This window comes from Lasioglossum baleicum, unplaced genomic scaffold, assembly GCF_051020765.1.
Source record: "Lasioglossum baleicum unplaced genomic scaffold, iyLasBale1 scaffold2896, whole genome shotgun sequence".
NCBI classification, from domain to species: Eukaryota; Metazoa; Arthropoda; class Insecta; order Hymenoptera; family Halictidae; genus Lasioglossum; species Lasioglossum baleicum.
This window is the reverse complement of record NW_027471954.1, coordinates 1-12706: the sequence shown is the minus strand read 5'-3', so window position 1 is coordinate 12706 and position 12706 is coordinate 1. Positions and strand designations below refer to the sequence as shown.

The 12706-nt window shown below is 25.4% G+C and overlaps 1 protein-coding gene and 1 pseudogene across 1 annotated transcript; one reads left to right on the top strand and one right to left on the bottom strand.

Annotated features, from left to right (window-relative positions):
* Positions 1-5: 5 nt before the first annotated feature.
* LOC143221659 (formin-like protein) lies at positions 6-4718 on the top strand (annotated as a pseudogene).
* Positions 4719-11363: 6645 nt separating this feature from the next.
* Positions 11364-12583, bottom strand: LOC143221658 (guanine nucleotide-binding protein subunit alpha homolog; the record flags this gene model as incomplete). The annotated part of the gene is given in 6 exon segments (XM_076447041.1): positions 11364-11721; positions 11800-12017; positions 12129-12152; positions 12154-12180; positions 12324-12388; positions 12391-12583. Coding segments are annotated over 6 exon segments (885 nt in total), but the record flags the coding sequence as incomplete, so codon positions are not given.
* Positions 12584-12706: the final 123 nt, after the last annotated feature.

Below are 12706 nucleotides of genomic sequence, written 5' to 3'. Positions count from 1 at the left end.
GTCTTCAAAGCTTTCCTAGTTAAAGATTTAAGAAACCGGAAAATGTGTCACTCTTAGAACACACCAGATTACGAAATATTGGTACGTATAATGAAAATTTTCTATTTTCTTCGAAAAGATTGTATAAATTCAACGTTTGGTTAATATATTCCTTTCCGTTACGTTTCAGCTATATCACGAAGAAAGATGGAAATTGCCAGTAGGAAAGTAATTATGGCAGTAAACGCTCTTGACTTAAAAGTACTTTCGCTAGAAAATGTAGAATTGTTACAACGCATGGTGCCTACGGATCAAGAAGTACGTTTAATTCTATAACTCTCGATATATAGAAATATAAAAATATTTTTGATACTCAAGCGCGAAATTCACGATGTTACAGATAAAAGCATATAGGGAATACATCATAGAAAAGAAAATGTTAATCTTCTAACGGAAGAAGAACAAATTTTTAATGCAACTCGGTAAAGTAGAAGGATATCAACGAAATTGTCTATTATGAATTATATTGGAAACTTTTTCGACAATTTACATCTTATTACTCCTCAAATACATGCTGTGATATCTGCTTCGAGTTCAGTTAAAAGTTCAAAGAAACTAAGAGCAGTATTAGAAATTATCCTTGCCTTCGAAATTACTTAATAGTAGTAAACGAGGTCCGGCATATGGATTCAAACTGCAAAGTTTAGACACATTACTCGATACGAAATCAACGGATAAGAGAATGTGCCTTTTACATTATATTGTAGCAACAATACGAGTCAAATTTCCAGAATAATCAATTTTGAATCGGAACTTATGTACATCGTATAAAGCTGCAACCGGTGGGTATATTGATATTTAGTTATTGAATTAACTACAATAACTTATTTAATCGATTTATAGTTTTGTGTCTATACATACGTACAAATTTTAACTTCCGAAAGAAATTCGAAAATTATGTTTATTAATTTAACTCAAATTTTATACCTATTGGGAAATATTATCTGACATAAGTCAACTAAACTTGAAATTAAAATGTTTCCATTATTTTTAATGATAGAAAAATACACGAGTTTCTTTCGTTATATACAATAATATATTGATACATAACAACATAAAAATATTTTACAATATATATATGCTATTGTTTCCTTTAATATTTTAGTCTCGGTAGAAAATTATAACTACCGATGTTCACGAATTAGAAAAGGGTATGGATCTTGTAAGGAAAGAATTTGAACTTCGCGGTAAAGAAAAACATAATACTGTCCTGCGTGATTTCTTAAATAACTCTGAAGAAAAATTACGTCGCTTAAAATCTGATGCTCGTGCTGCCGGTTGAAGCATTCCGAGAATGCGTTGAATTTTTTTGGAGAAAGTCCCAGACAAGCTGATGCTAATACATTCTTCTCTCTTCTTGTCAGATTCGCAAGGGCATTTAAGGTATTGTTTAATTTTTGCATCATGAAGGATACGTATATGTATATTTATAAGTAGGAGATTTTCTTATACTCAATTAAAGTAATTACAAAAAGTAAAATAGTAAAATATTTAATCAAATACTACAAAGTAAAGTACTTTTCTAGGCTGCGGATCAAGAAAATGAACAGCGTCGTAGATTAGAAGCTGCTGCTGCAGAAGCTTTGAACGCCTCAGAAGATGTTATTAAACGTAATAAGTTAAATCAAAAGAAACAACAGGTACGTTTTAGTAATTATTTATTGTTTATTATTCGTTTTGAAAGAAATTATAATTATTTAGATTCGTTATTATAATCGTATATTGCACGCTATGCACTTAATAGCTTATATTTATAACAAATTTATTTTGTCATTAACGAACACTCTGTAACAAGTGTAACAAGTTACATATAAATATGAATGCCAATATTTTTTCTGTTGAACTTCTTAAAATTTTATTTCATCATTTTTAAATATTTAAGTTAAAACTTAATGTTACAGATACTGTAATTATCATACATGATTTTCATTTATTATTTTGTAAATAGAAATTGTTACATTTTTAATTACTGTTCTTCATTTATATATGCTCAAACATATAACCTGGATTTATATTAATTTTTTCATCTCTCTCTTTCTCTCTCTCTCTCTCTCTCTCTCTTTCTTTCTCTCTCTCTCTCTCTCTCTCTCTCTCTCTCTCTCTCTCTCTCTCTCTCTCTCTCTTTCTCTCTCAACATCAATGCTGCAAGATTTACTTTCATTTTTATTATGTTAAATAATATTTATTTAAAGATTTATACTTTGTCTTTTGTACGTGTGATATAATATTTATAACATCTGTTTATTTTTTCCAAACAGATATTGAACATGCATGACACTGCAACTGCAATATTAGTATCTCTTAATTTTTTAAGGGATATGATAATACTGCTTTATTATTTAAGAAAAATATAGTTTCCCGTATTAAATCGAAAAAGCGTCAAACAGATTTTCATTTTCATGCCATTTATAAATAAATAAGCTTGTAAAGATCGCAAAATTTGTAATCTCGTCGACATTCGGTTTCTGTTTGAAGCTTTATACTCATGTGTGTGTGTTTGTGTGATGCAAAATCAATTTTGCCATAATTTTTAATACGCTTGCGTTCCCTGACTGCGCTTATTTATTCATCATATTATTCTTAACAACTACGCATGATTAAAGGTTTTATAAAAATGCTTACATATCATTACACTTCAAACATTTCCAAATTTTTTATTTTTTTATACAATACAATTTGAGCTAGAATTCTCTACAATCACAATACAGTACATCTCATTATTATAATTATTTAAGCAAAATTGTCGATGTTAAACACGGAAAAATAATGTTATATGGGGTCACTGTTTAGCTTTACATAAATGTCGATTAAGAAAAAAAGATTACTATTTTTGGGAAATAATTTTTGCAAATTACTATGCTCGTGCGAAAATAAATTTATAAGGCATTTCTTTTCGCTGCATGTTGTGAGATAGCATGATATTTTTCAGGGATTATCACATGATTATAATAATTTTGATTATTTCGAGAGTGCTCTTTTAGCATACTTTCCGTTTCACGAACAGACATGATGTCTATCAAGGTATCTCATGAACGTCTGTTTTTCTTATTTGTTACATATTTATTTGGATTTAAAGTCACCGAAATTTTGCTGTAACACAAACAAGAGTCTGTTACATCGGCATCTTAATGAACTGGAGCTCAGAACGTAACAATATAGAAACAATTCACAACATGTAAGTCTGTCCTTACTCACTTCCTTCTAATGACATATTTTTAATGATCGCAATCGCACATACACGACGCTTAGACAACACACATGTAGGTTTAGCTATTATTATCATGCGAAATACACGTATTAAAATACCCTAAAACCACGTTAGAAAATAGTTCTTCTTTTATATTTATTTTTTTATCAAATGTTCAAAAATTTTATAATGTTTTCATTTTGTTTATTTTGCTTTAATTTCTACGTAATTATTTTCAATGCTTACATACATATAATCTTTTAAATACAATTTTATGAAATTTACATTTTTATTTCTTTTTGTTTTTTTAATTGCAATTTTTTAGTAATTTTTTTACTATATAGCAATATTATAAAAAGATTTTAATTACTTTTATTTTTCTAACATTATATTTTTGAAGAACTGTCTTCCAAATCTTGTGGTAAGAAAAACTATATTCATTTAATTCATATCATTAACAAAAAAATTAAAAATGCATCGGCATGTGTTCTAGCTTGCATTGATGTTGCCTGAGAGAAGTCCTCTATTATCACTTTCCTATGCTACTGCCAAAATTTTATAGATTAAACGCCTAAAAATTAACAATATATAGCAGTTGAACTGAAGATTAAATTAGATTTTATTATAATTTGTACCAAGTAGGAGAAATTCAAATATCCATAATTAAAACTTTAATCATAAGATGCATATTGATTCAAAGATTTTTTTATTTCAGCAACACAACTAAAATTTTCATATAAACTATAATTTCTTTTCCAAAATTTGTATGTTCTTTTCTTAATCCAATTACAGATTGAAATAAATATTTAGCACAATTAAGTATCAAGATTTAATTATATTGTACAATTTCAATTACAAAATTTCTTAATTTGTACAACAAACAATTGAAAATGGAAGAGAGAACAAACATGAAAGGACATAAATATATTTTCTTTAGATAAAAGAAAAAGATACTTTAAGTACTTATTTTATTATTTTATCCTATTAAAAATTTATTTATTTTTTTATTTGTTTTATTTTTTATTTCAAAAGAGCAAAAATACATTTATGGAAAAATTGTATAATATAATATATCATGTGTGTGACAAAGATGAATTTTAAATTACATAATGTTGGTTACAATTTTTAATTTTTAATTAATATATTTAGGTATTTCAAGTATAAGAAAACTAATAATTACTTTATTTAGTTAATTCATTTTTGTCATTTAAAGGAGCTAATCCTTTAATAATATATTGCATTGATTAATGACTAATAAATAATCGATAATTTTATACAGGACGCTGTGATAAATGAACTGAAAAATAAAACAAGACTGGTTCAAGAGAAGAAGTTATTGCAGCAGGATGAGGTTTATAATGGTGCTCTGGAAGACATTCTTCTTGGGCTTAGATCAGAACCGTATCGACGAGCGGATGCAGTTAGGCGTAGCCAACGCAGACGTATCGATAATCATAGACTCTCTCGCACTGCCGAGGAACTAGAACTCTAAGCCATGTTCCACTCAGTGTTTTTTTCATTATAGGGAAAGCAAGTTCTTTCTGAACGAAATATTTTCACTGCATTTCTCATGTTAATTCACAAACGTTCTCACGTAAAACTCTTTCCAAGAAAAAAAAGAAAAAGAAAAAAAAAAAACAAAAGTAATTTCTGTGTACTTTTAATTTAATATTTATAATTTTGTACCAAAAATTAAAGCATAATGTAATTTGAACGCCAGGAGAATGTATATTTACTATAGCGTTTGAATTTATTCAACATAATTCATATTCAAAAATCGAAATAATATAACAATTCCATGTGATAAACTGCTTGTAAACTATTAAGCGTGAAAGAGTTTTGTGCTACGTTATCGAGCCAAAATTTATAAATAATGAATATACAGTAATGTCCTATTAACAGAGAATCAGATTCGCAATTCGTTGTTAACTAATCTTAATTTAACTTAGATCGGTAAAATAAATGTTTAGAATAGACATGATCTAAAACACAGTTCCACTATTAAACGATAATTTTTATTCTTCTTTGATAAAAATTAATGCAAAAGATTTATAAGAACTTTCAGATTGATAAGAGCTCAAACCAAAGGAGGTCAGTAATAGTCAGATAATTTTGGGTTGCATAGAAATGTATTCTATATTAATTTATCTCAGATATTTTGTTTTGTTAATCATTAAAATTGAAGAAAACCGCCAAGAATGTATATTTTAATATTTTATATGTACTCGTGGAGTATATTTCTTCTAATTCAAAATAATCATATTCTGTTCATGCTTGGATTCATTTTAATTGAGAGAATCAGCAATTTATTGTAATCCTTGTTATATAAAAAAAAAAAAAATTATAAAAAATTTTGTTAACCACATCCATTCATTCTATTTATATAGTTCGAAAAACAACAGTTTGAATTATTTCCAAAAATTGTAAGAAACGATAGAATAATTAATTACCAATTCGATTAAAAAATTCTTAGTTGATATTATAGGACATTACTGTAGTGTAGTAGAGTTGTAGATATAATAATTTAAAACAAATATTGGAATTTGATATTGAACTATTACGTACATAAGTCACTTATACGGTGCTATAAATTCATCGAGATCTAAACCAAAATTAAATTTAAAATATGAATCGTTTCAGTGACACTTTTAACAAACAGTAACAGCGTATTGATGTTTTTCTGTTTGTTCATACGTATTCTATCTATTGTACAAATCTGATAAACGTAACTATGAATTGCGTTTATAAAATATCATAGCAAATAGTAAATCTAGAACTGCACATTTAGAAAAATTGTATGATTATTTTTGCATTGTTTTTTATGAATATTATCTTTAAGTAATTAAACGCAAAAATTGTTTCCATTTAATTATTGTTGATTGTTACATGCGTTTGAAATATTTATAATTCCAATTTAATTCATATGCGTTAATCTTTTATTTGGGAGAATTTCTAAGGAAATGAGAGAATAAAAGACGATACAGATGCGATGGTGGTAATGATAATAAATACACAAGACACATTTTCTCAGCAAAAAATTTAAGTATATCTTTTGAATATTTGTAAGACTTTTTGACCAGGTACCGTTCATAATTAAAACGTAACATTCCATGGATGTAAGAATCCAACAAACCCTAATGAAATTTCCAAGCAACAGAGTAACTATTTTGAGATAATTACGAAAGTAATACATTTACAAATATAAAAAATTCCAAAATGCAAATACTACCACATATTTTTCTCAAAGTCTGCAAGTCAATTCTTCGATCATTAAAGATATAATTAAATAGCAAACGTGCATAGTGACAATTTATATTTAATGTGAATGTTCTTAAAAATCTCTTATTTTATTACGCATAATACTTAAAAGTAACACGGCTTGTTACATTCCGTCAGAATTTCAAAATGCGCTCAATATTATGAATAAGTACATAGTATGGTTTAATACAATCGTTTCTACTATAACACATATGTAATACAATATTATAACTAGGTTTCATCCGAATCAGACAAGTAGAATAGAGATATAAGCATAGAATACATTGCTTGTTTAGAACATACAAAGGGATTAAAAAACACGAACGATTAAACAAGTAATGAAGAAACAATCAAAATTTATGAAATTAACATAAATGTTTGTTTTCACTTTTCTATTAAATATTCAATATTATTTAAAAGAACGTTTGAAGAAATTTTAATATACATATTTGTAATAAATCCATAAAAGTACAGATAATAAGCAAGTGATTTAGATTTCTGGAAATTAATACAATGAAAAATGGTTTATTATAATCTGAAATATTAAATTTTTAATTACATATACGCCGTACAATAAAATCATGTGTTATAGTCGAATCGACTATAACAACCTTTCACAATATCTATTGCCATGCAATACAAAAACAAGATAGATATAAAAACGACTTGTTATATAATTCATTTTTCAAACTAATTTTGAAATGTATTTGTTATAAAGTTTGAGTAAAATTATACATAAATTTTCTATACACCTCCTTTTGGGTGTTTACATATCTAAAATTTTTTGAAGAATATATAATTATATTTTCACTTTTGTACGATTTTGATATATATTATCAATGGAAAAAATGTAAATATTACTGTAATATATGGAATACGCTAGTAGTTATGAAAAAATGTAATTACTAATTGTAGAGAATTGCCAATGTGATGTTTAAATAAGTGTAACATCTATGTGTTATAAATATCATTACGTAATATTATTTGCTGCGCCGAACTACAAAGAAAATTTCAAACAATTGCAACAAAAAAGTGTATCTTATATATTTTTTGCAGAAATGTAAATACTGTGCATTTTATTAAATAAGTTATGCGAAATAGGCATGTGCTTTACTTTGTATAAATTTTATTACAAATAAATATACCATTGTACAATACATATATATGAACATATATATGAATATATGACTATTTTATATATATATAATACAAAAATATATAGATATATATTTTTTTCGTATTTGTGTGCCATTTTGTTTAATTAACACTGGACAAAATTTTTTTTCTAAATAGCATATTTTTCCTATAACATTGAAATAATTGAAATAATGACGAAAGAAATATAAGTTGTGGAAAGATCGTTAAATAAAATGAACATTTTTCTGAAGTTTTATTTATTGTTTATGTGAATAGACTACATTATTACAATATTTTATGTAAAATATGTTTATATACAAATATACAATATACAAAAGGCACAATATATCTACATTCTTTAGATCATGTACAGAAAAATACAAATAATATTTGAATATACGACTGGCTATTAATAACAAATAAAATAGATTTGTTGTATATTGTAAAGTGAAAGTAAAATTTAATTTTTCAAAAATATTGCGCATTTAAAGATTATCTGCAAATAATTTGCAATATATTCGTATTAATCTGTCAAAACCATTTTACTTAGTTTAGTTTAGTTGGTATTATACAAACTTACAAAAAAATATTTCGTTATCGTTGTAGTCTATTGCGAGTGTATGCATATAGTTCCTTGGTAAATCACAATTTAAAGACAGATGCAAACATTATTTATTATAATTAATTTACTAACATTCGTGATTAAAAAAATCATTTCTTGTAGTGATAATTTTCATGATTTTTGATGGATTATTAATATTCTTGTGTAGCATAAAAAACAATTTACATAAGAAGATACATGTAAAAATGATAATCTCATATAGATATAATAAACTACACATAAAGCTACCTCATAGTTTTTGTTCATTGTAATTACTATCTACTATGTATGAATGACATTCATGATTTGAGAATGTAGGTATGCGTATAAAAGTACCTAATGTAAATATAATTACAAATTATAATAAAATTGTTTTAAACGCACGCGTGTATAAAACATTACTGTATCATCGTCAACAATTTAGTAATTATAAAATATCTAAATTTCACTTTTAATGTAGACTGAAATGTATTAAATTGATTAAATTGAATAGATTAAAATAATTTTTGCATTTCTAAAAATATGAAAATCATTTTTTGACTTTTCGCAAAATTCTATCACAAAGTTTCTACGCTCTCACCAATCCGCATTACAATAAAATTTTTAAACATGGATGATCCGCAGTATGTCGTCACTCTTTTCATTACTATATAACAGTTTAGAAGAAAACTTGCATGATACGTAAATATGAAGTAATTGAGGTAAAATACAAAACGTTTAAGTAATATCTTTGTTCATATTTCAACTGATTTCGTAATAAAATATATTATAATAAGGTTTTTTATTCTTTAATTAGAGAAATAGATGTTGCATGTATATCACTACAAAATGAATTGTGCATGTTATAAAAATTTTAAGTATCATGAAAATTTTCTAGAAGATAAAGATTTTATACATTATACTAATATAAGTTCACAGGTAAATGTTTAATTTATGAAGTATCAAGAGTATATTCCTCTATAAAATATCTCTATAAAAAATTACAAATATTACTCTCAATGAGTATCAATGAATAAGTTCTGTATACAGAAAGAGACATATAAACTGTATAAAACCATATTTTGAATTTGCCTGTTAAAACAATGCTTCATTGGAAGCAATAATTATGTTCCTATAATATAAAAATGTAATATAATTTAAAAATACTCTAAGAATATCAATTAAAACCTGATTAACTTTATAGGAATGTAAAATGTATCAGTTACGAAAATATACCAATCATCAAAATTTCACATTAACCTTGCATGATACAAATCATACAGAAATTCAATTTACTAACATTTCATATTGCCACACTATATCTAAAATTCTTTATATACAAACACAACAAAATATTGATTTCAGTTTTATTACCTTCAAAAACGCTTGATTCAAAATGCAATCTTTTTTATGTTCTGTTTTCCACTTTTCTTTCATACAAGATATAATCAAAACAAAGATTTTATGTAATAAATGACCAAGACAGAAAATATGAAATAACTGTATACATGTGCATAAATGTATTTTTAAAAGTAGTTATAAAATTAGATGTTATGTTAAACTAGTGGAAATAAATTACATAGACATTAATTAGTTTTAAAACTCTTTGGTTTCATTATAATAATTATTACATAAAATCCTTGGTTATAGTACTGCTTATAATTGTTTCTCCAATTGAGAAAATTGTTCCCTACAATTAGAAATTTTTAAATTATCCAATTTTTTATATAAAACATTTTTGCCAACAGTTCATTCTAATTTTTGATGCAATTGTTCCATCCTAATTATGTTACATAACACTTATACAATGCCATATAATTTACAAAACACATGGGAACAAGAATTTGTATTACAAAAAAAAAAGAAAAAAAAAGAAAAGAAATTAATAGTGTTAAGCCATATATTCATAATCTAATAAAACACAATTCTGGAAAATTATTATCAAATTAAAAAACCAATTTTATTTGAATCTTTGTACATGAAAAAATAATAATACTGATCAGATATTTTCTTCTTAAAGAAATAATGTCAAATTAAGGATCAGTTATCAAAATCAAAAGTTATCAGAAAAAAATGTTACTTAATTATTCAACAAAAACTGAAACATCAATTATTGGTTTTTCCGTATAAATCTTGTACATCATTTATTTTAGAAAATACTGAAAGTTTACAACATAAACAAAAAATTTAAACAAAACAATAATTAACTATAAAGAACTATATTAATTTAAATTATAGTTTTTATTTTTTCCTCAATAATAATAATCGAAAGAAACTTTAGTTCCACGTGATACAAAATGAAAAAATCGAAAATATAAAAGTATAAAAATTATGATGTTATTTTGAAATATTGGAACTTTATATATAATTTTCAAGTTAAATCAAGAAAAAGGAAAGTACATAAAAATTAACAAATTTTGCACATGGCAATTTGAACACAAACTGGTTAGTTTCATTTGGTTTATATGGCATGGATCTAGTATTTGGTTTTCTTGTTACTTAATATTCAATGTTAACAAAGATATATTTTGAAAGATAGATTAATTAATCTTAAGTATAAAATAAGTTACTTTTATGTTTGTGTGTACTGGTTACGTGACCAGCATTTCCATTATATGCTTTAATATAAAAGAGAAGCACTGGATTAAATATCTGTACAAAATAGAAAAATCTTAGCTAAACTATTAGCAAACTGATCCTTTTTTTATACAAACATGTAAAACCGTTGTTATTGACAATGTATAGAATACAAGATACTATGTACAATAAATTGTATATAATAGTCTTCATACAACCCTTTAGTAATCAATATTCATCCAAAAAGATGGAAATATATTATCAATGTATATGTATGTGTATATATATATATATAGTGTATAGAGCATTAAAAATTTTCAATACATGTTTTCATTAGGCAGTTTTTACTTCCCTTGTTGTATAAAACTATTATGAAAACGTTTACTTTGCCGTTATAAACGGAGATAATCACGTGATTTACATTAATACAATATACATAATATATATTGTCTTACCAGAACTTTTTCCTAACTGACATCTTAATACTTTTTTGACTATAATTTCACTTCACTATGTATCAAACACTAAATGGTGAATGCATATCTTTGCATCAAAAGTCATTTCACTTTTTATATACATTGATCATTATTGGAGCATTAAAGACTCCAAATTTCTATGCAAAATTGTGTCCTTGACAGCATTAAATACAACCTTTATATTTTCTGTATCCACAGCAGTAGTAAAATGGTGGAAAAGTGGTTTTCTTGGATCCCTTTTAACAGATATAAACATTTCAAGTATAAAATTCTGCACATCCTTCATGGAATGTGGATCTCCTGTAAATTGTGAAAAATACCAACGAACATTTGTATCAGGTGATTTTACTTTTTTGTCTAACAAATCAGTTTTATTTAAAAATAGAATGATAGACACTCCACCAAATATCATATTGTTGACTATTGTATCAAATATATTTCTCGATTCTTCTAACCGATTGGTTCTCCTGTAACATTAATAAAGAGCTATTACATCATGATTCAATATTCAAACCTTTTAATACGGTAATTTTAATTACACATACCTATCTTCTAACAATACTTGATCAAATTCAGATGATGAAACAAGGAACAGTATCGAAGTAACACAATCAAAACACTGGAACCATTTCTGTCTTTGAGATCGTTGTCCTCCAACATCAACAAACAGAAATGGAATATTATTAATTTGTATGACAAATTCTGAAATTCCTTTAGTGGCTTTTCTACAGTGTAAAATATCTTGATGTGTAGGTACATAATCCTGGAAAAGTATAAACTTCATAAAATTTGTTACATTATTACTATTGTTTGATCTATTATAAATATTAAAATTTTCTTAAAGAAATTAGGTAATGCAATTAAATAATATTACCATTCTTGCAATCCTGTCAAGATTTATCCAAGAAATATTGAACAGAGTCACTCTGCAAAGAGAAGTTATATTTTTAAATTACATAATGTAATAATACAAAAATAAATTGGATAATTTTGCTATTACAAACCATAAAACCAAAATAATTATAACATAAAATACATTATAATTATTGAGAAAAATAAAATGTCTTACTAATTGAAATTCTCTTCTTCTATCAAAGGCTTTTTTGATTGACGCATCTTTCCATAGACTTTGAAAGCTGGTACGTAATGAAGAAACAATCTAGCATCTAATACCATAGTATTTTCAAATTTCAATAATTGATAACCAATATCATAATTTTTAGGGTTTTCCCATGGAATATTTAACTTGTCACGAGCATCTACTAATACCTTCATTCCTTTAATTATGTTTTGATAAATTACATGTTGATATTCCTTAATTAATTCAGGCTGAAACAAATAATTATATATATGAAATTTATATAAATTTATTTGTCATAAATGTAAAAAATAATTTAAAGAAGTCTATATTTTCAAACCCATCTCTTATACATAGCTTTCAATTGATTTCAT